Source organism: Phlebotomus papatasi, chromosome 5, assembly GCF_024763615.1.
Source record: "Phlebotomus papatasi isolate M1 chromosome 5, Ppap_2.1, whole genome shotgun sequence".
NCBI lineage: Eukaryota > Metazoa > Arthropoda > Insecta > Diptera > Psychodidae > Phlebotomus > Phlebotomus papatasi.
This window is the reverse complement of record NC_077226.1, coordinates 4,541,157-4,567,584: the sequence shown is the minus strand read 5'-3', so window position 1 is coordinate 4,567,584 and position 26,428 is coordinate 4,541,157. Positions and strand designations below refer to the sequence as shown.

The 26,428-nt window shown below is 34.7% G+C and overlaps 1 protein-coding gene across 16 annotated transcripts in view; it reads left to right on the top strand.

Annotated features, from left to right (window-relative positions):
- Positions 1 to 370: 370 nt before the first annotated feature.
- The window catches only part of LOC129808827 (twitchin), a 182,519-nt gene continuing 156,461 nt past the window's right edge, over positions 371 to 26,428 (top strand). For 15 of the 16 annotated variants that reach the window (XM_055858741.1, XM_055858739.1, XM_055858736.1 and 12 more), the window contains exons 1-8: positions 371 to 3,368; positions 15,401 to 15,585; positions 15,669 to 15,813; positions 16,645 to 16,984; positions 17,330 to 17,631; positions 17,800 to 18,067; positions 21,751 to 22,121; positions 22,203 to 22,514. In XM_055858741.1, the coding sequence (XP_055714716.1) occupies positions 3,056 to 3,368; positions 15,401 to 15,585; positions 15,669 to 15,813; positions 16,645 to 16,984; positions 17,330 to 17,631; positions 17,800 to 18,067; positions 21,751 to 22,121; positions 22,203 to 22,514 (2,236 nt within the window). In that variant the 5' untranslated portion in view covers positions 371 to 3,055. The remainder of the gene's footprint in view (positions 3,369 to 15,400; positions 15,586 to 15,668; positions 15,814 to 16,644; positions 16,985 to 17,329; positions 17,632 to 17,799; positions 18,068 to 21,750; positions 22,122 to 22,202; positions 22,515 to 26,428) is intronic. The other variant, XM_055858737.1, reaches the window with a different exon arrangement.

The following is a 26,428-nucleotide window of genomic DNA, read 5'->3' as shown; positions in this document are numbered from 1 at the left end:
TCAAGGAAACTTTCATGAAAATTTCATGAAATTTTCCAAAATAGCCTATGTCATTTGAGAGAGCCGAAAATTGGCATTCATTATGTGTTGAAAATTTCATAAAATTTTCATGAAAGTTTCCATGAAATTTTAAGTTGATTTTATGTTGTAAGTTTGTTTCAGTCTAAGATGAGAGAAACATGAAAATCTAAAATTTCATGAAAACTTAATGAAAATTTCACAAAATTTTCACTACATAATGAATGCCTTTTTCCTACTTTTCAAATGACATCTTTTCAGAATTTTCGAGATTTGGTTTTTCGGGGATTATGGCTTTCGTGATTTCGAATCATTCGGGATTTTGGCTTTTCAAGATTTTGGGTTTTCCGAGTTTTGGCGTTCGGGATTTTGACCTTTTCGGGATTTTGGCTTTCGGAATTTTGCCCGGCACCGGTCCAGAGTTACTGTTGGAATGAGTCGTTGTCGCTTAATTGCCAAATTTTAAGGATGCTCACGAAAGGTTATACATAAAATGGTCAAATATTATACTGATGAGGTGCGAGTACATCTGAAAAAACGCTACTAACTATGAGACCCAGAGTCTCGATTCAGAGAGTCAGTAACCGAATTTTAAATATCTCTGATAGCAACTCCATGATGTCCGCTCCAAAAATTCAAATCTAGTTGTTTACCGAAGAAATACAGTCTTCAAAATCAATTGCAAATGAAAGAAAATGGTACGAATGATTGCTTGGTTTGCAAGATTCCATTTGTAAACAAAACCAATCCAGGTAAAAGGTTGTAGATTCACTTGGAACATGCTAAAAAAGTAAAAAAAAAATACTACCTTTTACCTTCCGAGCTAAGCAACCATTCTTACATTTTCTTTCAATTTGCGGTTAATTTCGGACACGTTTGAAGCCTGTGCTCCTTCGGTAACCAACTAGCTGCGAATTTTTGGGGTAGACATTATGGGGATACTATCAGAGATACTTACAATGTAGTTATCAGCCTTCTGAATCGAATCCCTGAGTCTGCCTGTAGTTTTTTTTCAGAATATACTTGCACCTATTTACCATCAATTTTGAATATTTTTTGTATACACTGATGCGATTTTCCATAAAATTAAACAATTGACAACGTAGATTCTTTCTGGCGGCAACTCTCAATGATTTGACATCCTTTAACTTTTTGTAATTTACAATTTTTAACCTTAATTGTAAATTATTAAAAAATCAGGGGTGGAGTGATAGCTTTTCGTCACTATCGAATCGATAGTATCGATAAATCTATATCTGTTAGATTAAGTGAATGTCGACTTTTTGCGCATTGCTAAGCCATTCATTGTGACATTCTTAAAAGAATGTGGCTGTTGATAAATATCTATATTAGTCACAGGAAGTACAGCTATCGTTTAAATATTTCAGAATCGACAGTCGATAGTATCGAAAATAAGTCATCATATCAACCCAGATTATTTCTTGTTATTTATCATCACTTTTATGTACATAAATTCACCATTGATAACTTTAGAAATGTACAAACCCACCACTTGACATTCAAATGACTCAAAATCAGAATATAACCGGTTTACATAAAGGTGGTTGCATGTTTTGACCATTTTGAATTACTTTTTAAAAAGGGGCAACAAACTTTTGATTCCTGAAAAATGATCAACTATTGGAAAACAATTTTTTTTTATATGAAATAAAATTATTTAATTTTTTTTAAAAAATAAACGTAAAATCTAAGGATTACAGGGAACTCATTTTCAAAAAGAAAAATTTGAAAAAGTAATTTTTTCTATAATTTTTTTCCAGTTAGTTTCTCAAATGATCGGCGACAAATTGTAGAGAAATATATTTTCTACAAAAATGTGTCATTTGGGTATTATCTTCATTTACAATAAGTCGTAACAAAATGAAAGAAAATAACAAAGAATACTCCATGCCTGACAAAATTTGCCTCAGCCATTTTGAGAATTTCCACAAAATAATCTTTTGGAAAATGACTCAATAAGTGCATTTCCTTTTGAGATAGAAAAAAATGAACTTCTATAAAGTTGTAGAGCGATAAATTTCCTATTCAGATTATCTGAGAACCTTAAAAAAAAATAGAATATCTGTTTTGACAAATATTGACCCAGTCTCCCCTAAAGTATAATAATAAAAAAGCATTCGTTAATACCTTAAGCGAGAAATTTAACAATAAATTAACTATATTTAACAGTTTTATGGCAAAAAAAATTAGGACTCTTTATTGATACATATCTTTAACTTTTTAAATTAGATTTAATACACTTATGAAATTGTCATGATCATTAATAAAAATTCAGGCCCTTTCTGTTCAAAACATTTAGTCGAATTGTACACATTTCAAGGTTATGTATTCTATTTTGAGGTCAGAATGCAGTTTTGTCTTTTAGGTTTTGTTTCTTTTTTTGTGAAATATTTGAGGTATTAGACGGTGAATCTTGAGTTAAGTAATGAGTAAAGATGAGAGTGAGGCATAGGAATCTCTTGGCATTCAAATTGGATGAAAAATTTTTAAATTGTGAGTAAAATAAAATTTGTGAAGTGTGAATAACAAATCCCACGCCAAAAAAAAACACGCGAAAGCGAAAGTTCGTGTGATTTGGATTTCTATAAATAACGCGTTGTGAAGATTTTTTTAAAAATAGGTCTTAGGCGTTTCTTTTTTTTTTATTTCATTTCTATATTTCTCAATTTGCAGCAGAGTGATTGAGCCCCAAATTATTCAATTCAAAGACAAGGAAAAAGGAAAAAAAATGCTGGAAATCCAATGACATAACCTCAATCTAAGGCAAATTTCCCTGGGTTTTTTTTTTCTATTGCAGTGTGCTGTGATGGACAGTTGTGTGTGTAAATAGACTTTGTGTTAGTGTCCTGGAGTTGTGCTCCAACGAAGGCACAAGCGCCCCTTGCGGACAAGAGGACAAACAACCCAAATCCAACTGCCCTCCGTCCCCCTCCCTCAACTCCCCCCAACTTTTTTCAACAAATTTGAAAAAAATTCAAATTTTTATTATTAAAAAAAAATCAATCTTCACAACGAAATGGGTGTCATTGATGACTTTGCCCCGAGTTTTGTGCAAAAGCCCCAACTGAGGCAGGAAGATGATGGGAATCGACTCATTTTCGAATGCCAATTGCTGGGCGCCCCAAAGCCAGATATCGAATGGCTGAGGAGTGATCAGTTGCTGGTTGAAGATGCCCGAACTAAATTCCGAATACTACCATTGGGTGACAACAAGTACACCGTCATCCTGGACATTGATGATGTTGTGGAGACTGATGCTGGACTCTACAGGGTTCGTGCTAAGAACAAAATGGGCGAAGTTGCAGCATCAATTAATCTCAATTTTAGTCGTAAGTATCAAAATACTCAATAATTTTTCCATTCCCCATATGCTCCTTCGGACTTCCAAAAGCCTACAATTAATTTTCCGAAATTTTCAAAAGGCTTTTCAATGACTTGTAGTGATTTTCAGAAGACTCATTGATAGATAACGTCCCTTTCAATTTAAGATAGGGTTTGAATTTAAGATAGGGTATCAGTCAAGGGGGAGATATTAGCTCGGAAGTGGTGTACACTGAGGTGGAAGTACTGTGGAAGTGGAAGTCTCAAAAAATTAAATGATCTTTGCTTTTTTCATTTAATTATAATAAAAAAATTGCTGCTAAGCATACAGCGCAATTAAAGCTTATCCTAAAAGACTAAAAATATGCCAGTTTTTGTCGCAATTATCGTCAATCCTTCATTAAAATCCTCGTTGAAAAATTCAAATATCGTTTCACCTACGCCCTCTGTTGCAATGGAGGAAACTTAATTGAATGCCTTCCAAAACTTGAAATTTAAAATTACGATTTTCAGTTGAAAAGTAGGGGAAGTGCTTATAATTTTGGACAGTCTGCTTATAAGCATCGAAGTTCCAAGTTTGAAGTGCGATATTTTCTATACTAATTGATATTTCTTGTTACTCACTTTTCAGAAGGGTTGTTTAGAAACTTAGCAAGCTATTTATCGTCTTATTTTTATTAAAATTAGTTTTAATACGTTTAAAAATGAATTGATATGTAGAAGTGACCTTGGCTCTTATTTTGGACAACTTGTTTATTAATTTGGCCAACTTGGCTGTAAATTTGGACAGATAATCCGCCTTAACAGGATGCCCATTGTTCTTCATTTGATGAACCAATCTTACCAAGTCCTCTTCCTTTTCATGTAACAGAAACGTAGAATGTCACAGAAGCCCGGAAACTTTCCATATCATTCATTAAAGTGAGTTGACTTCGGTGCTCCAATTACGTGAAGATTCGCTCATTCCCTGACCTTTCCGGGAGCTTTTCGGGGCTTTTCTCGCTACATCTCTTTCGTAGAGATGATGCTCCTTTGTTTCTCCAGGCATTTGTCCAACCTAGTCATCACAAAAGCTAAAACTTCACGAAATTTCGTGAGAAAAACACCTGTCCAAAATAAGAACCATCACCTCACTGGTAAATGTCTTAAAAAATTTCCCATTTTTCACACGAAAAATCTAATTTACAAGGCAAATCTCACTTCAGGTCAAATGTACAAATCATCAGTAACGTGAATCAACACAATATTCAATGAATATTCAATAATATCACTCAAAAACAGCGAACAAACTTTGTTAGTACCTTACCACAGCTAAATAAGACTGATGTAAACAAGAAGTTCTGTCATATTTCTCGTAAGCAATTGCTCACACTGAATTTTCAACAAAGCAATTTCAACTCAAATCATATTCAAATTTTAACGTATTTAGTGTTAAAATCTTCCAAAAAGAACAAATATTTAGATAGAATTCATTATTCATTAAATATTGGAATAAAAATCCATCATTTTAATCAATTTATTTTTAGTGTCCAATGTTATCCTCAAAATGTCCAAAATAAGAAACTGGACAAAATTATGAGCATTTCCCCTATTCTAGTGTAATAATAATAAGTGTAATAAGTAGTTGATTCCTTGAGAGGGTTTTGCTACTGAAAACTATCTGGAATGACTAAAACTAAATTACCAGGATATTAATTTATCCTAGAACTTTCAGAAAAAAAATTAAGAATTAAAAAAAAATGAAAAATATGGAGACATTAGAATATTTAAAAAAAATATAAATAATTAATATTATATAATATTTATGACTCAAGTTCTGAAATATTAGTTATGACACAACGACTAAAGTAGTGTATATCAGAATCTGCAATAATTATAAATGGTTCTTATATTTTTGAGATTTAATTCGACAATATCTTTTTTATTACAAACTTTTTTGTCTTCAGAAATAACATATTTACCATAGAACGAAGTTTTTTTTTTTTAGAAACATGGAACTTTTATGATAAACTGGGCTTTCGCATCTTTTGAGATCAAATATATCATGGTTCATATTGAAAATGCCTTTTCTACATTCTTTAAAATATTAATTTTTTTTTTGATAGATGATGATTTAAACAAAAAGATTGAAAAAATACTGTTAATACTCTTGGTAGAATTTTAGATATTTTTAGAACTATGAAGTCTAAAACCGTGAGTTTTTCAGTCTAAAACTTTTGGCCATTGATTGGTAGGGAATTTCTAATTTATTTTTTATTATACTCTATCTTCGAATCAACGTCAAATACTTTTAAAAAAATTCTGTTTAATGTAACACATAACAAAACTTTAAAAATAAGTATTTATGTATGTTAAAAAAATTAAGCACAGACTACTTTTTTTTATTGTTTATCAATAAATCTAGATATTTATGTTCATTTTGTTAGTTACCGAAAAACGGCATATTTGAGACAATCCTTGCAATCAAGTTTTTTTTTCAATATTAAAAATTAGATATAAAAAAAATGACTTATGTTGCCAATTAAATTAGTAATATTGATTTTCATGAATGCGGGTGACTTTGCACATATACTGACGGTAGTTATTCTACTAGGTTTAAATTATAAACACGTACCTAATATAAATAGAAAATTACACGAATTTTTACTAATTAGTTTGTGGATTTTAATTTTTTTTTTTAGAGACAATAATAGTTTATTAAAGAAACGAATATTTTAAATATAACTGTTAGCGATTTTTTCAAACAACATTTGAGTTGCACCGGAATATCAAAACTAACAAACTAGCAATAAAAATAATTTGAAATTTTAAAAAAGTGATAAAATTAGCTTTGAATAAAGTAATGAGAATTAGAAAATAGACCTTTAAGTTTTGTTTAATTAAAAAAAAATAGTAAAGTGATGATACACTGTTTGTTTCTATGCGGATTTCTTGATTCATATTTTCTTGTGAATTCTATTTTTGTTATTTTACATATTTGTTCTTCGTGAAAAAATGAATTTATTAAAACACTGAAATTTGCAGAGTAATTCCGCATGAATAAGTTTTCCAGATTTATATAGAAAATAAGTCTTCCAATAGAAATTTTTAAAATAGAAATTTTATTTTCAGTTGGATTAAAATGCAATTACGATATCCAAAAGAATGAAAAATAATAATCCAACTGTTCAAGAAAATTCAAATTAGATTTTAGTCGTTCTTTTTTAAATTCAAACGCCGGAAGTGCCTGGAAATACCTAGAAGTGCAAGAAGTGCTGGAAATCACCTATGGCACTTCCGGAAGTGTGGAAGTCTTTGACGTTTTCCATACAAATTTAGGAAGTGCTGGAAGTGGTGTACACAATTTTTCGACTTATATCTCCCCCTTGGTATCAGTACACAGTAAAAAAAAATTACAACCACTATCGTTGGTAATTTTTGCACGAGCATTACAGTTGTGAAGTTTGTGTATTGGAAATGTTATGTATTGGCAAAGTTGTGTATTGTCAATTTTATAAAATGGCTTCCTGTCTATAATTTTGATTGTAGAGCAATTTTGTTCGGTTTATGTGTATTATCTGTGATATGTCTCGGTATTAAACTAAGAAAAAAAAGAAAAAAAGAATAAAAAAAGGAAGAAAAATAAGAGAGAGTCTGAGACTTGAACCCATAATCTTTGCGTTGATGGTCTCGTGTTTTCTGCCTGCGTTACCGACTTGCTTACTTCTCTTCAGCAAATGGCCAAGAGTTGCATCGTCAATTTTTCTAATTTACATGATGCTTCCTCTGTTTTCTGTTATTACATAATTATTCATCATTTTTTACGACTGAGCCATATTTTAAGAATCCAATGAATGATTCTAGAAGACAATTAGACAGTTAGAAATGCGAAAAATGACTAAAATCTTAGAAAAATTGCAATACTGTAATTAAATAAAAAAATCAAAAGTCATTTCATTTTGGAGACTTCCACTTCCGCAGTGTACTTCCACCTCAGTGTACACCACTTCCGAGCTAATATCTCCCCCTTGGTATTTTCTCACAAATCACATCACTGTCCAATTCTTTAATAACTTTTACCGTGTAAACAGACGGAATTCCCACGGGAATTCCCATGAGATTTTCCATTCCGGATGGGAATTCCGGATGGAAATTCCCATATTGAACTGTCAAATTTTTACCATCCGCTCTATGCGCCTCTGGTGGACTTCAAGCGCAACACAAAAATGCTCCGAAGATTTGAATTTCAAATTTTGTTTTTTCCGAATATAAATAACGGAATGTGTATTTAGAAGATATTTTACGTAATTTATTTTATTAAAGTGGCTTTATTCTACCACAAAGATATTAGTAATATTATCTATTAATACATTTCATGGAAAATCTTTTAAAATTTCTCGAGAAATGATTAGAAATGTTGTTATAGCGTAAATATCTTGTCAAAAACCCCCAATTAAAGTGGATAAATCAACGACAGGCTTTGGATATCTTTGCTGATAGGACCTATTGATTAATTTTCGTTTAATTGTAGTGCTGATAATTTAAAATTTTATAAAATGTTAGAAGAAAATATATAAAATATCCCTGGGTGACCAAGCAGTCAATTCATTCGTAACAGAGATGTTTACAAAAATTAGTTAATTGTATAATAATTGAATACAAATTGTTTTAAAAAAACAAGAAGACTGTAAAATATTTTAAAATTTTATTTCCAAAAAAAGTAAACAATAAAAAATATTGAAGTAATATTTTATATCCGAAAAGGCAGTTTATATGGTTTCTGGCTATAATTTTCATCAGTGAACTTCGACAGTTCTTATTATTCTTTGTATTTCCTTATCTACATTATTATATTCTTTACATTTTTTAATAATGGGATTTATTGAAAAAGATAAATTTTGAACCTGCCTTTCCAATCATTTAAACCTCTTCTGAAATGTTATTGATGAATATTTAATTTAATCCAGAAACACTAATCCTTTCAAAATTATTATAGTATTATTATTCGATTTCAAATTTGCTTTTAAAATCAATGTTTTGATCACTACAGGAGATTTTACATGTTTTTTCATATATTATTTGCTTAAAAACACTCCAAATTAAATTTTCGGAATTCTCCGGAAGCAAAAAGCTATCTCGAGCGAGATAGCTTTTTTCCATTTTAGAAAATTGAATATTTCACCCTCCAACGGAAAATTTCCATTTGAAATTCAAAATATTTCAAGACATTCGGGCAGTTTCGTGCACTTTTGCAGAGGGCGCTTGTATAGCAAATTTACCATTTGCTCGTGGGAATTCCCGTGGAAATTCCGTCTGTTTACACGGTTAATGAATTTATTACAAAAATTTGCTTTTTTCCGTGCAAAATTACGTCGCAAAGGGCACCATCCGCCATCTTCTTTTTGACAACTGAACCGTCTATGTGCATTTCTTCGAGCAATCAATCACTTTTTCAAGACATTTTCCCTAGGATTTTCCGCGGCCAATTCAAAAAATAAATAGTCACAAATGCTTCCAAAACTCACCAATTTTCTATTCCAGTTTATAAACCACTGATATTCCACATGATTTTCATAATTTTCCACGAATTATGAAATGTTGCAAAAGTCGCTTGGCGACCTATATTTAGCATATTTTTACTATCAAATCACGTTTTTTTAACCAATTCTTTGTCAATAAACTAATTCAAAAAACTATTTTCCTTTATGATAACATCAATTTTCATCGAAATTTCGTTATTTGTACTTCACAAATTGGCTTTAAAAAACAATCTTTTTAACATTTTCTCTTGAAATCCTGGCGACCACCACTACAAAAGCAGAAAAAACTACTTTTTCCTTAAATGTTGGGTCCTCTGACATCACTGATTTCATGTCACTCCATCGTTTCACCCAAGGGGGAGATATTAGGGTAAAAATGTGTACACCACTTCCAGACACTTTCACAATTTATATGAAAGTGTCCTTTACATTTCCAGCATTTCAGAAGACTCCTGAAAATACTGCAATACTTCCAGTACTTCTTACACTTCATACACTTCACATACTTAGGGATCAATAAAATTTATTTATTATTATGAAAAATCTGATTAAGGAAACTTAAAAAGATCACGCAAGAAATTTTTTTTACGTATATTTTTTTAATATTTTGTTTATATTTTAAATTTCTAGCTACAGATATTTTTGTATAATAACAATATTTTATTATTATCTGTATTTTACCAAGGTGTACCAAAAGAATTCTTTCTATGGATTTTCCAAGAGACCTGTGAAGCTACTTTTAGAAAAGAGAGTCTCTAGAAAAGTATTATCGTTTATAATTTATTGAAACTGCGTTGAAAAGTCTGAAAGAGACCAAAAGTACGAGTGCAACAATTAATTTAGCACTTCAGAAATACAGTGTCGGCCAAACATTTCTTGACAAAGTTATATTCGAGAAATTAGGGGTGGAATGATTAATTTTTCGGAACTATCGAATCGATAGTATCGATAAATCTGTATCTGTTAAACTAAATTAATGAAGACTTTTATCACATTGTCAGGTCATTTATTGTGACATTCTTAATGGAAAGCGACTGTTTGTAAATATTTACATCAGCTAGAAAAAGTACAGTTACCGTTTAAACTTTTTAGAATCGACAGTCGATACTATCGAAAAGAAGCTATGATGTCATCCCAGATAGTAACAATGATTAATTTTTTTCTTTTTACAAATGAGTTGCCTGTAGTCCAAAAATATTATTTATACATTAAAAATAATTTAATATTGTATCAAAAATATTTATTTTCCAAAAGAATTTTTTATCGGCTAAAAGTTTCTTGTCACATTTGAAAATGTTACTCTGAAAAATAGATCAATACGACACGATAGCGGTTAGATCAGTGAGATGTTTTTAAGGTCGTTGTCGTTAACCCCATCATATAAGTTTAACGACAGCGCGGGATCCGGCAAATCCTGTATTCTGGAATTGGATAGAGAGGTCGTTGGTTAAGGATTACCACTAAAAAGTACCATAATATCCTGTAAAACAGTTGATACCGTTCCTACAGCTCCCCTTATTCTTTTCAGTAAAAAAATGTGGCACCCATGTATCGAGTTTTTAACTCTTTCGCGTCCCACTTTTATTCAGCAGATGAATTCATGTAAAATTTAGTTTTTCTTAATGCTTTATGATCAAATATAATAGTTCAGAGAGGAAAAAAAAATTTCCATTGCGTGAAAACTCGGAAAAACCCTGGGTCATATATGACCCTATTGTCCTCAAGGGAAGTGTACATACCATTTTCAAAATCTATATCACGGGCTCCTTAAGAGTTTTTTTTGCTTGAAGTTACTAATTTGGCCAAAACCATGGAAAACTGGATTGTTTTGATGAACACTGTACTCCTGGTGTTCTAGGAATCTTCCTGGTAATCCCTTGAACAGTCTCTGTCACAATATTTGGAGTGGCTTTTGGCAAAAATAAACTTACCCACATATTTATTCACACACAATACAATTGCACAATATTGAACGTTTGCAAAATACTCTAAAATATTGCAAAATATGTTATAATTCATCAGATATAAGATGAAATGTCCAGGAGCAAGATGTCCCAACTGCATTTCACAAAGAAAAACAATGTCCCAACTACATTTCGCTATAGGTTTGGGACGAAAACACTGTTACCCTTGGGGACAATAGGGTCATATATGACCCGGAAAATTCTACACGCTTTTCTGGAAAATTGAGAGTAATTTATTATATCAAAATATGCAATATACAATCTTTGGATATTCTATTTTGTGTTTCTAAAGAAGTTTTTGCTGAAAAAAAAAATAAATTAATATAAAAAAATTTGAAAAAGACAAGTCATTTCACAAAGTTCGGAATTAGTGATTTTTGATCTCAAATATTTTCTTTTCTTGAATATCTGGAGTCTTGAGAAAATTAGCCAAGAATCTTACATCCTTCTATTACGATGTCGTGCACACACCGATAGATTTCAATTAATGTAAATAGTAAGAAAAAATTGTTTTTTTCCATGGGTCATATATGACCCTAATGACGCGAAAGAATTAAACACATTCAAGCTTTCCTAAAGTTCAATTTTGTGTTCCAAAATCAATAATCTTTTCAATTGTTATCTATAAATTTTCTTCCACTCGAATACTTACAATATTGCCAACCATGTTAAAAGGCATTTAAAATAAAGTTGATCTTTTCACGAATAAATCCCTATATCAAAACACATCATTTAAACGGGATCTAAATACATCCTCAAAATTCTTTTTTGTAAAAGTCCATTTTGTAAAATTACAAAATTCGTCTAACATTAAATATTACAAAGGCACTTTTTCGTTCCTTACGTATCTTGTAAAAGTCCTTCAAGTAATATCGACTTATTTGAAGGATACTTGGAATTAGAGACAATATACAGTAGACTCTCACTTATCCGTGGACTTTTTTTCCGGGTGACATAAAAAAATTCGTGAGACAGTTGAATTTTAAATATTTTGCTGACATTGTTCCCGTTTTGGGTTTTTTTGTTAATTGATTCAAAGTCAACTGCAATAGCTAAATTGTAACGAAAAAGATACATTTTTCATAAATAATGAATATTGTAAATAAATTTATAACCGTCAACTGAATATTTCCTCGGAGAAATTACAACACAAAATTAAGTTATAATAAATTTTAGCATTATAGTAAAGAGAGGTAATCCGGATACTTTTCATAGAGTGCGATTTTAATGCTTGTTTTTGGACTGATGAAATATTTTTTTCGCCATTCCAAATCAATAGAATTATTCTTTGTTTAATTTAGAATCATAATAGAAATAGAATTTTAGCAATAATATTGATGAAAATTAATAAAATTACGATAATATTAATATATGCGCAAGAATGTTACTGCGACGCTTTTATGTAACTCCGTTGAATTCGATCAAACTCGGATGCTCATTTTAAGGAAAAGTTTAATGCATAAAAATGAGAAGATATTATTTCAAAAACATTTTTTTAGAGTTTTATTCCATCAATTCATTTCATTAATTTATTATTTAATTATATACATTTTTATTTATTTTAAGATTGCACTCAATTCTTTGATTTTTCCTCGGTTTTCTTGGCTGACTTCCTTCCACGTTTTTTCTTTTCAGCTTCAATTGGCATTTGAGCCTTTTCCTTTACCATGTTTTTCTCCTTTAGTTTTATCTCCTTTTCTTCTGCCCTTATTTTTTTGTTCCTCTCTCTGGTCAACTTCCGTTCAGCAATTTCTTTCTTTTTTTGTAAATCCTGCCTCAATTTTTCCTCCTGTTCCGCGATAATTTCCTCGGAAGATACAATATACTGGTGTTTGACATTGCTGGCTTTGACCCTCTTCTTCTGACGACGATTTGGAATTTCTCCTGGCCAGAAATAGCATTGTTTTAGTGTGTCGAAGATCGGTTGAGTCTCAGAAGTTGCAGAGAGTTGGTTTCCAGGGATGACTGGATCATTTGAAGGATTATTGTCGGTGGCCTGATCGTGCTGGTTATTGATAATGGACTCCTCTGAATGTTGGAAAACAATTTTCGGGAAATAAAGACCAGCATAGAAAAGTGGCCCATCCATCCAGCCACTCTGTGGTGACGTTCCCATTTTCCATCCTTCTGCGTTGTGAATGGCAATTTTTGGAGTAATGTCAGTTTTATGAACAGCCATTGGAGGAGCAAGTTCGCCAGTAGCTGACACCCTGAGGAGTACTGTGATACATTGCTTCGGTCCTGAATTTTTAAGAGATGGAACTACACGTGAACCTCTCCTGGACAGGACATTTCCATCTTCCGGTGTCAAAAAGAAGACACTTTCGTTGCAATTAAAAACACGGTCTGGTGAAATGCTCAGAAGGTTGTGTTTTGTGAAATATCCAAGACAATTCTGAAACCATTCCGTGAGGTCTTCAGCAGTAACAGTAGCTCTTTCCAATGAGAAGGATTTTGGCTTGCGCATGCTGAGCTCTGGATGACGCTTAAGAAAATTCCTGAACTAAACGTCTCCGGGTCTTCCAGCTGTAAAATGGTTTGGAATTTTGTAGACCTCACAGATGAGTTTAACGCTGTCCAGAACTTGTTCCTTCCCGATGGGATGCCAGCCATCCGCACATCCCAGGATCCATTTGACAAGTTCTTTTTCCTGTTCTTTTGAAAGAATTGTTGGCCTGCCATTGGGGCACTCCTCTGGGTATTTGCCGGTCAATTTGTTGTGCAGTGTTGTTCTTGGGACATTAAATGTTTTGGATGCATATGCTATGGTAGAACCATCTCGTACACACTGCAAGGCATTCCTAATACCTTCCTTAGAGTCGGGCTTGTCCTTATAGGTCTTTTCTTTTGTTCCCTTTGGCATCTGAAACAGAAAAAGAGTCCTGAACAATGCAAATTCTGAACCAAAACATTGACTTTCACCGCATCCGTTTTGCATCGAAATGAAAACATTCACAAAAATCACTTATTTCTGTATGAATTATTAATATATTATCAATAAACTCTTACTCACCTTGTAGATCAATAACTACACTAACTTTTATTGATAATTTTGATTGCAAATAATGTTTTATTATATAGAAAAAACACTAAACTTTTTCCAGCGACGAGCTGTCAACAGCAAAATTTTCTCAGAAATTAAATTTTTAGTACACAACCCAGCTGACCCGAGCTTAAAAAAATATTTCTTTTACCCACTTATTAAACCGATAAAAATATAATTTTTGGTTTTTCTTAAAGTAGAATAGTTATATTATGATACTTCAGTAATTAATTACAGAAATAAAAATATAAATTATATTTTAAGTGGATGTATCCGAGTTAAATCGGTCGCGGCATCCGAGTTTTGCAATCGTCGGAGTTACATGGCCTTACTATAAACAATAAAAAATCAAATACTCATAAATAATTAGTTGCATCAATATATTTTGAATTGGCACATACTAAATTATAAGAATTAGGTATTGTTTTTTGAAATTATACTTTTAATTAATTATGAATTTTTTTTCTTAATCTAGCGACTCATGGTATCCTTTCCCTATTTTGGTTAGATTAGCAAGCTTAGATGGGGTTCTATTTGACATTCAAATTATTTATTAATATGTTTGAAAATTCAGGAAAGGATGAAAAAATACATTGAAATTCTAATTTTATCTTCAGTCTTATTTTAATTACTGAGTTATCTCTATTATTTAATAAAATTTTACAAGCATTTAGAAAAATTGAGCTACTACTTCTGATTTTCAGCACTTAGTGTTTGCTAAAGTGGATAATCTGACATTTTAATAACTTATTTTATTTTGCTCAAAAGTGAGCACGATCAACTAAATAATAAGTTAAAATCAATTAATCAATTTAATAAATTATTTAACACTAGAAACATTTTGGAAAGTGTCATGGGTGTCATGGGAAATATGCGGAAATTCGCTGGACACGCGTCAAATTTACTGGAAATATATTGGAATCGCGCTAAATTCATTGGAAATTTACTGGAAAGGCGCCAAATCCAATGGAAATTCCCTGGAAATAAAAGTGGTGAAATTTTGTGAAATTCACCACACTTTCAAAAGAAATACTCCGGAACATTTCCTTCGTAGGTTTGTGTGTGGAAGGTTTCGAGAGACAGCGCCCGGGTGAAAGAAATAAAGCTATATAGTTTATGCGAGCTTAAACGAGACAAAACATCGTCATTAGAAGGTCGTCGTTCATTTGCAAGTTTGTTTGAGCCATAAAAAGCAATCTTTGCGACATTTTCTCTTGAAATCCTGGCGACCACCACTACAAAAGCAGAAAAACTACTTTTTCCTTAAATTTTGGGTCCTCTGACATCACTGATTTCATGTCACTCCATCGTTTCACCTCTATGTGACCTTATGGATAACTTTGTGCGGAAAGATGACTAGACGTAGCCCGTTTTTGCATTTGTCATGTAGACTATGCTTTCCTATTTCTTTTCTAGATCATTCTTTTTCTTTTAATGGTATTCTTAGGATTTTCTTCAATTCACTCGTTTATGTCTTGTTTTTCTAAACTTCTCTTTTTATTTCTTGTTTTCAGCTGCTGATGAGCCAAAAGAGAAGCAAATTGACGGTGTAGCACCGACATTTGCAAAGAAACCGGCAATACGACAAGAAGACGATGGAAAACGATTGTTATTTGAATGCCGAATTCAGGCTGATCCTAAGCCGACGGTCACGTGGTCACACAATGGAAATGTTGTGTCAGAAACACCTAGGCACAAGGTAACAAAATAATCCAAAAAAAAAAAAAAACAAATTAGCAACTTTGACTCAAAATAATTCCATTTTTCAACCCCAATTTTTAGCCAACAATCAGCAAAGATGACGGCCATTTCTATTTTGCATCGTTGGAAATTAAAAATGTGACAGTTGAAGATGCTGGCAAGTACAAAGTGACAGCTAAAAATGAACTAGGCGAGAGCAATGCCACCATTAGTCTCAATTTTGACAGTAAGTTTACCTTTAATAATTTAGCAAAATATTTTATTTTACTTTTGAAAATTTACCAAAAAAAAAAACAAAATTGGACACACTGGCTGCTCTAACTTGCGTTTTGTTTAATTTTACCACATTTATTTTTTATTTTTATTTTTTGTTTTTACTTTTAATTTCTTTGCCTTTGCGGCTGCGAAATGTCAAAAAAAGAAGGTGTCAAATAATAAAATATGGTGTTTCTTCGGTTGAAAATGCACAAAAAAAGGAAAGGATATATAAAACTGATATTTACACGATATTTCAATGAAATTTTAAAGAAAAACATTATTTTTTGATAAAAGAATAAATTAATTCATACTTAATATTTTAATTTGCTTACTGAATAATACCTTAATATTAATTAGTTAAACAAAAAATAATAAGAACTTTATTTTTAATAATCATAACCTATCATAACAGCCTCAGAAACACCATAAAATTTCAACGAAAATATTTATTAAAAAAAAAATAAACAAAAACTAATGAAAGCTCTGCTTTGTTCTCACGCATATTTTTCTTTATTTTTTTTTGTCCTTTTCGTTTTTAAAATCTTAAACCAAAAACAAAAAACAAAAATGACATTTGCGTAGTTTTGAGTGCTTATTGCAAAAAGAAAGATGGCAGCACTTGAATGATTCAGGTAATGTCAAAATGCTAAAACAAAATAAAAAAAAAACAAAATGGCGCAATTTAGAGCAAACTTGGGTGGCCTTAGTAAAAAAAAAAATAAAGAAACACAAAACAAAACCAAATAAAAATAAAAATAAAAGATTGAAGAAACCAAAAAAAAAAACAAAAAATCTCCAGGCGATGAAGCTCCAGTCCCGGATGACGGCATTAAGCCAACGTTCACGGAAAGGCCTGTGATTAGGCAGAGTGAAGATGGCGGTAGGATAACGTTCGAGTGTCGCTGTGCAGGTGATCCGAAGCCATCTGTCAAATGGTACCATGGGCAGGAAGAAATAAAGGCCGGAGGTAGATATAGCATCAGTTTGGAGTTGGATCAGAAGCTCTATCACATGGCACGCCTGGAGATAAGTCAGGTGGTGAATGGGGATAGGGGAGAGTACCGGGCAGTAGCCAGGAATAAACATGGCGAAGGTGTTGCCACAATTAACCTCAATTTTGAGGGTGGTGATAAGCCAAAGTGAGTCATCAATGAAAATTTATCTAGATCCAGGACACAAACCAAATATTTTTCGAAATTTTTCACCAAAAAAAAAGAACTTTAAACCTTGAAACTCTATTTTAACATTTTAAACTATTTCTAATATTAAAGTCTCCTGAAGTATAAGGTGTAGTCCGGAAAGTATCTTCCGAAAGCTACAAATTGTCACTGATACCCTTGCCATAACCTCAATAAATTAAAGTCTTTTCGGTTTTATATTAATTTCTAAGTTATGTGGTTTGTGTCACTGGTAATTTTCACACTTATCCTTCGGCCTTATTAAAAAAAAACAACCAAAAAACAAAAAAAAACTTTGCCATACAGAATTCCAGATGGCAAATCACCACGCTTCCCCAAGAAACCAACAATTCGCCAAGAGGGTGACATCTTAATAATGGAATGCATTCTTGAGGCTCATCCCGTACCAGATATCACATGGTTTCGCGGTAGTACACCAATTGCTGATACAGGTCGCATCAAAATGTCCCGACGTGCCATCTCACGCGACACCTATACGCTAACCCTCGAAATATCAAATCCGACTCGTGATGATGGCGGCAATTACCGTTGCAACGCCTTCAATAGCTACGGAGAAAGCAATGCCAATATTGCCCTCAATTTCCAAGGTAAGATTTTAACTAGCGCCATCTATCATTGCCTGCTTGGCTTACAGCGCTTAAAAAATTCGCCATTTTGTCCAAAATCGAAAAAAAAACAATATATATCCCACTCTGACTCTGATAGTTTCCTTTAAACTGAGACAAAAATGCACTTTTTGTTTTTTTTACAAAAAGGCGGTGACGATCCAAATGGATTTGCTCCATCATTCATCGAGAAGCCGAGGATCATTCCAAACGAATCAGGCAGCCTGATCACCATGAAGTGTCGATGCAAGGCAAAGCCACAGCCAACGGTTACATGGTATCGTGGCCAGGATATTGTCAAAGAATCCACAAAAGTCGCCATTGAAACGACACAGTCTACTGAACCTGACCAACCAGACGTCTATGACCTCATTCTCCAGATACGTGATCCCAGTTCACCAGATGGCGGCACCTACAGGTCAGTTTTTTTTTTTCTCTATCTCATATATTTTAATTTAACCCTATCACAGTATTTTCTTTAATTTTTTTTTATCGACCCAAAGTTTATTGCAATCTGTATTGAGTTATATACATTCAGCAAATATTTTCGCGAAAGAAGAGTCTTGGAGAGTGTGCATGCCCTCTGGCATGACCTCTATATATATTCAAATTATTATCACATTTTTAACAAAAGAACAATGAAGATTGAAAGGAAGACATTGGTAAAAGAAGACTAAAAAACGAAGAAGTTAAAATTACAAGTGATTCACAAATTTGGTAGGCGCGATCTCTTCAGTCTAGAAGACCCGTAGTTGATCAAAATATCTCTTGCCAATGGATTAGGGTGCTGCTGCAGCCTGATCGCATAATTCCGTCTTCGTTCTCGAATAACGTCTCTCACTTCGGGTGCCCCCAAGTCATTTCTAATGATTTCGTTTGGTACAAACCAAGGTGCATCGACAATTTGTCTTAGCACTTTGTTTAGAAATCGCTGAATAATATTGATGTTAGACTTGGAGGCACAACCCCACAGCTCCACACCGTAAGACCAAATAGGTTTAAGCATACTGTTATACAGCAATAGCTTATTGTCCACAGAAAGCTTCGATCTACGGCCTATCAGACAGTACATCTTTCGCAGCTTCAGGCTTAGTTAGCATCTTTTCGCCCAGATGTGTTTTCGCCAAGTAAGTCTCTTATTGAGATGGAGTCCCAAGTACTTCACATCGTCCTGAACAGGGATGATTTCGTTGTTGAGTTTAATAGGAGGACAGGTTTCTCTTTTGAGCGAGAAGGTTACTTGTACTGACTTGAACTCATTTACACTTATCCTCCACCGATTCATCCACTCTTCCATAATGTTGATGGCCTCCTGGAGCTTTGTGGACGCAATTATTGGATCAGGATCTGACGCTAGAACGACAGTGTCGTCAGTGTAGGTAGCCATCATAACTTTAGAGTTATTTTTCATAGGAATGTCGGCAGTGAATATCGCGAATAGCAAAGGGGCCAGCACGCTTCCTTGGGGAATGCCTGCTTTTATAGGGTGAAGATGGGTGTCAAAATCCCGAAAGGTCACAAAAAAGCTCCTATTGCTAAGATAAGATGTCAGGATGGCTGTCATCTGATTCGGAAGACAGCTTTCTAGCTTCCAGACTTTATCAAAAGCCTGTTGCACATCCAAAAAAGCGGTTGTTCAAAAAACTTCCTGCTTCCATATCCCCGCTAATCCGTCTAACTACCCTATGGACTTGCTCAATAGTGGAGCGTTTACTGCGAAACTCGAACTGGAAGTCCGGGATCAAATTTAACTCATCAACAATGGGTTTTAGTCACAACAAAAGCAGCTTTTCAAAAAGTCTGGCAAAAAACGGTAGAAGACAGATAGGGCGATATGAAGTCACCACCTCAGGGGGCTTTCCCGGTTTGGGGAACATGATGATTTTCCCAACCTTAAAATGCAATGGCAAATACTTGAGCCTGAGAATGGCATTGAAGATGTCGCGCAGCATGCAAATGCATTTAGAAGGAAGCTCCTGAAGAACTCGAGCATTTATCAAGTCATAGCCTGGCGCTTTTCTGGGATTCATCCTACGAATTGTCTCTCGAATCTCGCACCCTGTGAAGTTTGCTATTTGCATGGTTTTTATAGTTTCTCATCTCGACTGTCTGATCTGTTTTCCGGGACAGACTGGTAATTGGATGACGGCCACGGTGTGAAGGTTTTCTCCAAGTGTTCGGCGTAAAGCTCAGCTTTCTCTTTATCACCCCTAGCCCATGCACCGTCCGGTTTACGGAGAGGAGGATTCTGAGCTACAGGTCTTTTTAAAGTTTTTGTTGCCTTGCAGAGACTATAGTCAGAAGCTCGGTTAGGTGATAGATGAGTTATGTATTCGTCAAAATTTTCATTACTAATTTTTTGGAGTAACTTTTTAAGGTCCTTGGTGGCTTTATTTAATGCCTTTTTATCATCAGGGGACCGAGTTTTTTTAATACCTTTTTCTAAGTCGCCTCTTAGTTGCTATTTTCTCCCTGACAGTTTGCGGGACAGCAGCTTGTGCGGCAGTAGCACAAGGAGGTGGTGTAGACTTCCATGCAGCAGCCTGTATAGTCTTTGTAAGACTAATGATAGCATTTTCCATCTCGCTTTCTGTCTTCAGAGGATAACTCCTGGGTAAAGTGTCTTCTAAAATTCCTCGAAATTGACTTCAGTTTGTCTTTTTGTTGCAAAGTTTAGCTGGTTGTTCTAGTCTCAATACTTTAGAGCATAGAGTCAATTTTACTGGGGAATGATTAGAAGATAAATCATACAATGGGTCTATTTGGCAACATTTAGTATCTATTCCCCTTGGCATACAAAAAAGTCGATAAGGTCGGGGATTTTATTTGTATCGGTTGGCCAGTATGTTGGAGTACCAGATGATAAAGTACACAAAGTCATGCTTTGGATTGTTTTGAAAAGTTCCCGGCCTTTGGGGGTGATGATTCTAGAGGCCCAGCTTGTGTGCTTGACATTGAAGTCACCCCCAGCTATGAACCGACACCCGAGAGTGGAGAAAAAGCCCTCAAAGAATGCTTAACTCTTTCGCGTCCATAGGGTAATGTCATGACTCGGGGAAAAAAGTTTTTTTTGGGTATTTACATTAATTGAAATCTATCTGTTCGTGCACGACATCATAATAGAAGGATGTAAGATTCTTGGCTCATTTTCTCAAGACTCCAGTTAGATTTCAATTAATGTAAATAGCCAAAAAGAAACTTTTTTCCCCGGGTCATATATGACCCTATGGACGCGAAAGAGTTAAGAGATGGCATGCCTAGGCGGGCAATAGAGAGCCGTCACGCAGATTGGAGAAACTAAGTCATGAACCTGCACACTGGTCGCCTGAATCTGCTCAGATGAAAAAGATTGAAGTTCCTGATGCTTAATGTTATCCCGGATAATGACCGCGGATCCACCGTGAGCCTTGCCGCTAGGGTGTTGTGTGTGGTAGATTTTATAGTTCGGCAGTTTAATGTAGGATTTTTCTGAAAAGTGGGTTTCAGATACAAGCAATATGTCTATATTTTGATATTGGAGAAAAGTTCTCAATTCCTGTGTGTGTTGACACAGGCCATTCGCATTCCAAGTTACTATTCTAAGAAGCTCAGTCATCATGTAAGTTTGGAAACGAGAGCTGTCACGGCCTTTAGCATATCGGACATTTGGGCCATAAGATCCGTCATCATGCTCAACATCAGTTGCATATCACTTGAACCGGAATCTCCAGGAAACTCTCTCATATCAGAATTGTGTCTTTGCCATTGCCTGTCCTGCCTTACTGCTTGTGCATATGATATTCCAGTTCTGCGAGGGAGTGGCTGGGGCGGATTGTTATCACGGCTATGCGATGATAGCACCGGAGGTGCTATTATTTCAGAGTGTTGTGAACCATCAGGAATATTTCTTCCTGTCCCGTTGCCAGCCCTTTGTAGCGGAAATTTTGTTTGTTTGAGATCTTTGTGTACCCGGCATCCTCTGTAATTAGCCGGATTTTCTTTAATAAGTGAAAAAAAAGTAGTTGAATACAGTAGACTCTCGATAATTCGGCTCTTTTACTACAACGGTCACTAGAAATTTAAACAGAAAATTTTTCATTTATTCTTTTGTCTCCGTTACAGGTGCCATGTTAAAAATGAATTTGGTGAAAGCAATGCTAATCTCAATCTAAACATCGAAGCTGAACCAGAACCCGAAGGTGATGGTCCGACATTCGTGGAGAAACCAAAGATTGTCAGTGAAAATAATGGAAAACTAGTGATAATGCAATGTAGGGTTAAGGCTAATCCTGAACCGACAGTTGTATGGACAAAAGATGGCGAAACTGTCAGTGATGGTGGACGTGTGAAGATGTCTGTGGTTAAGAAGGGAGATGAATATGACATTAAACTCGAATTAACTGAACCCGAATTGCATGATTCGGGCTTATATCGGTGTAACATCAAAAATGCCCTCGGAGAGCTCAATGCCAATCTCACGCTCAATATTGAAAGTAAGTGATTTTTTTTTGTTACATTAGACATAACCTCATTTTGTAATTAACCTTCCTTTTTGTTTTAATTTCATTGTTTAGTTGTTCCTGTGATAAAAGACAAGCCAAAACTCATAAAGATTGTGAAGAAGAAGACTGTGGTGATTGAGTGTTCGGTGGTGTCAAAATTCAAGCCACAGGTGACGTGGCTAAAGGAAGAGAATGAGGTTAAGGAAGGTGAACGACATCAAGTAAAGGTTGAGAATACAAAAGAGGGTGAATTTGCTGTTCAACTCGAAATTTGTCCAGTTGCTGAGCACGATAAGGGATCCTATCGTTTGGTTGTACGCAATGAAAGAGGCGAAGCAACATCGCAGACTGTTGAACTTCGTGATTTACTCATTGAGGACAAAGGTATGTTACACTTACAAAATACAGTTCTGGAGGTCAATTCTGAACATCTTTTTGGTAAGATAAATGATAATTTTCGTTATTATTAATCGTATCGAGATATTTATTACAAGGTAATCATTTTTACAATGTCATATCCCGTGTTGGAAGAATTTGCGAAGTCCATTGTAGACCGCCCAGGAGCGCCTTCCCGTAGTGTGGTGAATGCTTCTTCCATGCTCCCGGAGTTGTTGGGCGAGGCGGTGCATTTTTATTACGTTATATCACAGTGAAAATATCTTTTTCTTAACATTCAGATCTTTGCACCGGGTGGGACTCGAACTCACAACAGTGAATCGAGCCAGGGAATCGATCCGCCCAAGAGCCAACGGTCTTGCCTATTGCGCCACTGATTCCCCAATAATTTTCGTTGAAGATGTAAATGTATGTGTGAATATTCCGAAAGTGTAGCCGAGAGAATTCGATGGTAACCCGAACATAATATAGATAGATATTAGATAGATAGATAGATATTTATTTCATCATCAATGACTTAAAAGCGCAATACAAATATAACTTTGTGTAAGATTTGTAATTATGCGTCCACCGCCGTCTTAGCGTTGGTAACCAACCTACTCCGGAGTAAAACGGTGGAAAAACTCCATCTCAGGTTGTATATGCCAGAGAAGTCTCAAATGGTTACAAATTAAAAGTTATACAAAACTGATTTTCATTAGCACATCTTAATAAATGTAACAGAAAAATGCTGATCTGCCTAATTTTGCGCGATTTTAAGCATTGTGAGAGGGTGAATGGCTAGCTCTAACTGAGCTGTGAGCCATTTGGGCAAACGCCCCAGTGTGAACACTAAGTCACACATTACAATGTGAAGATTCCCATTTTCAAGATTCTCCAATAAAAAATAAATAAGGAATAAATGCAATATATCAGAAAATCCTTATTAATATTTCCACTTCTAAAAAAACTGAAAAAATGCTGTTAAATTAAGGGAAAGGAAAAAGGAAAAAAGTGGGCAGAGCGAGCGAGTAATCCAAAATAAAACATGAAAAAAAAATCAGCATCGTCACGGGTAATTAGCAGGACCCCACGCCGCGACAAACCACCCACCCGCAATGACGATGGATCCCGGAAACGCATAGCTAGCCTCCACATAGATAGGCCACAGCTTCACAATCCCAGGGGAGAGAGAGCCTAGTGAAGCCAGGAGAGAGAGACCCCGCAGCATAGGACCACTTGTCAGGCCCTGAGCTATAAGACAAGCTCATACCATGCGAGTCCGTGTTTATTAAAATAGAAACTCTAAAAAAAAATCAAAAAAAAATCAGACCACCCCAAAGCGAGCCAGGAATAATAAGTCACGACGAAGAAATTTCCACCAAGTCCAGACGATACTTTAAAAATAAAACTCGCCATTGAAGATCACAAAAAAAAACAATAAAAATAAATAAATAAATAAAACTAAAGTTATAAATTACAACAAAACTTAATAACAAAACTTAATAAATATGAGTAATTTTAACGATTTATAATAGATTTTTAACGATTTATGATTTAACGATTAATAATAATAATTACTGTTAAGGAAAAAAAGGAGCATGTCAAGGGAGAGCCGGGATCGACAAGTAAGAAATCCAAACAGAAAAAAAAGATTCAAGAGTAGAGTCCTGCAATAAAATCCACGTGCGCATTGACAAGAAAAGCCCTCAGTTCATCAAATGAAAACGAATCACGCCCAAACACACTAAACAATGAGTTCGCAAGTCTGGGGGCACAGTAACCAAACGTGTGCTTGAAAAACTCTTTTCTAGGCCTCGGAATCAAAAATGATTCTCGCAGCCGTACACCTATCAACGGTTGTGCATTACGTGGTCTAAAGACTCTTTCCCCACATCTGTTAAAGTACAATCTCATAGTTCTATACGCATAGAGTGATCTAAGAGTCAGAATATTCCACTCCCTGAATAATGGATGCGAACTCTCAAACCTTCCCCTGAACGACATAATACGCATAAGTATTCTTTGTGCCGCTTCTAAATTTCGTAAATGTGAAGGGTATGTAGAACCCCAAAAAGAAATACCGTATTGCAACTTAGACTGCACCATTGCATAATAGAAAGACGACACCACCCTGCGCAGACATGCCTCCCTGAGTTTAAAGCAGTAGCGCATCGAGAGCCTAAGATGTGTCTGCAAACCCTCAACATGTTCCTTCCAGTTCAAGGCCTGGTCCACGTTGATTCCCAAATATCGGAACACGTACACCCGTTTAAGTTCAAAACATCGAGAACCACAGACCCCACTCTCCATAGACTGAACCACGCAATTATTGGAATGAACACACAGCGGTGATACCTGAGGGGACCCCCTTAATGAGAAAATCATGAATCTGGATTTCTGACTTAACAGCATGAAATGTTGATTGAACCACAACTTCAGCCTACTCAAATCATAAGCCATGTCCCTCATAACCAACTCCAGGGTATCACCCGAGTAAGTGATGGCCAGATCATCCGCATATGTAGTGGGGCGTCCCCTTAAACCCACATTATGAACATCACTGATGTATATAATGAACAATACTGGTCCTAGGATAGAGCCTTGGGGAACACCTGATTCAACAGACTGATATGAGCTCAGCTCATTTCCTATCCTGACACATTGTCGTCTATTCGCGAGATATGATCTAAACCAATTCTCCGTGATACCCCTGATCCCAATAGCATGCAACTTTCTCAGTAAAAGCCCATGGTTAACAGTATCAAACGCTTTACATATGTCGAGAAACAGGGCGGATATCTTTTTATCTTTGTTCAAATCATCGCTGACCCTTCCAAGACGAACTTAACGATTTTCAAAAAAAAAGTAAACAATGAACATTAACCTTGCAAAAAATATAGATTTAATTATTTTCTGTTCCATTTTCTGCTACTGTGGAACCTGGGATAACCCATATTCACCTCTAAAGGGCAGAATTCGGAGTCTCATATGCCAAATTCTCCCGTTTGCTGACACTTGTTTGTTTGTTTGCTGACCTCTGTGAGAACAAGATGAATAAAAACAATTAACAAAGTAATAAGGTGGGCCAGATCGGGTTGGTGATGACGTAGACGTAGATACTTTTTGGAGGTTATGTCAAAAATCAGCTGTTCGCGATTCGCGCCAAAAACTCATGCGAACACATTTCTATAAAATCTTGGGAATAAGGGAAGTGTACCACGGATCGGAATGTTAAGAGACATGCTCCATATTTAGTTGAATATATGAGTTCCAAAACACCATTTGGTAATTTTTTACACGCCAATTGATATATTAGTGATCCATTTAATCATTTTCGTGTATTGACACTTTTTCTAATTACGGAGATTAATAATATATAGGTGTAATTGTAAGGATGCAATGTGTTCCGCGGATCGGAAGGGACTTAATCAGGTGTTCCACGAATCGGAAGGGGATGAGCCACGGATCGACAGATGTTTTTGATGAGGATTCTCCTGCTTTCTTGGCATCTAAATCACTCTACAAGGCTTCTGAAGCTTCTTTGTCATCCTTACACTGTGCACTGTGTATTCACATGATACAACTTCTAAAATTGTTAAATTTAATGAAACTTTCACTGGTAAATTGTTCTATCACAACAAAAACATCTAATAATGGCTGTGAAGATGACAGCTGAGCGAGTTGAGCGCAATTTTCCACGAAAAAAATGTGGCGATTCGAGGAACAGATGAAAGAAAACGTACTTGTTCGCAAAAAATAATTTATTTTCAATATTCCTTGCCGAAATAATTAAAAAGGTATATTGATAGTGAAATTAGAGTCACTGAATATTCATTTTTTAATTAACACAGATTTGTAAATCATTTTAATCAAACCTAATTCCTCATATTCTTGCAGACAAATTCTCGCGTGAAATATTA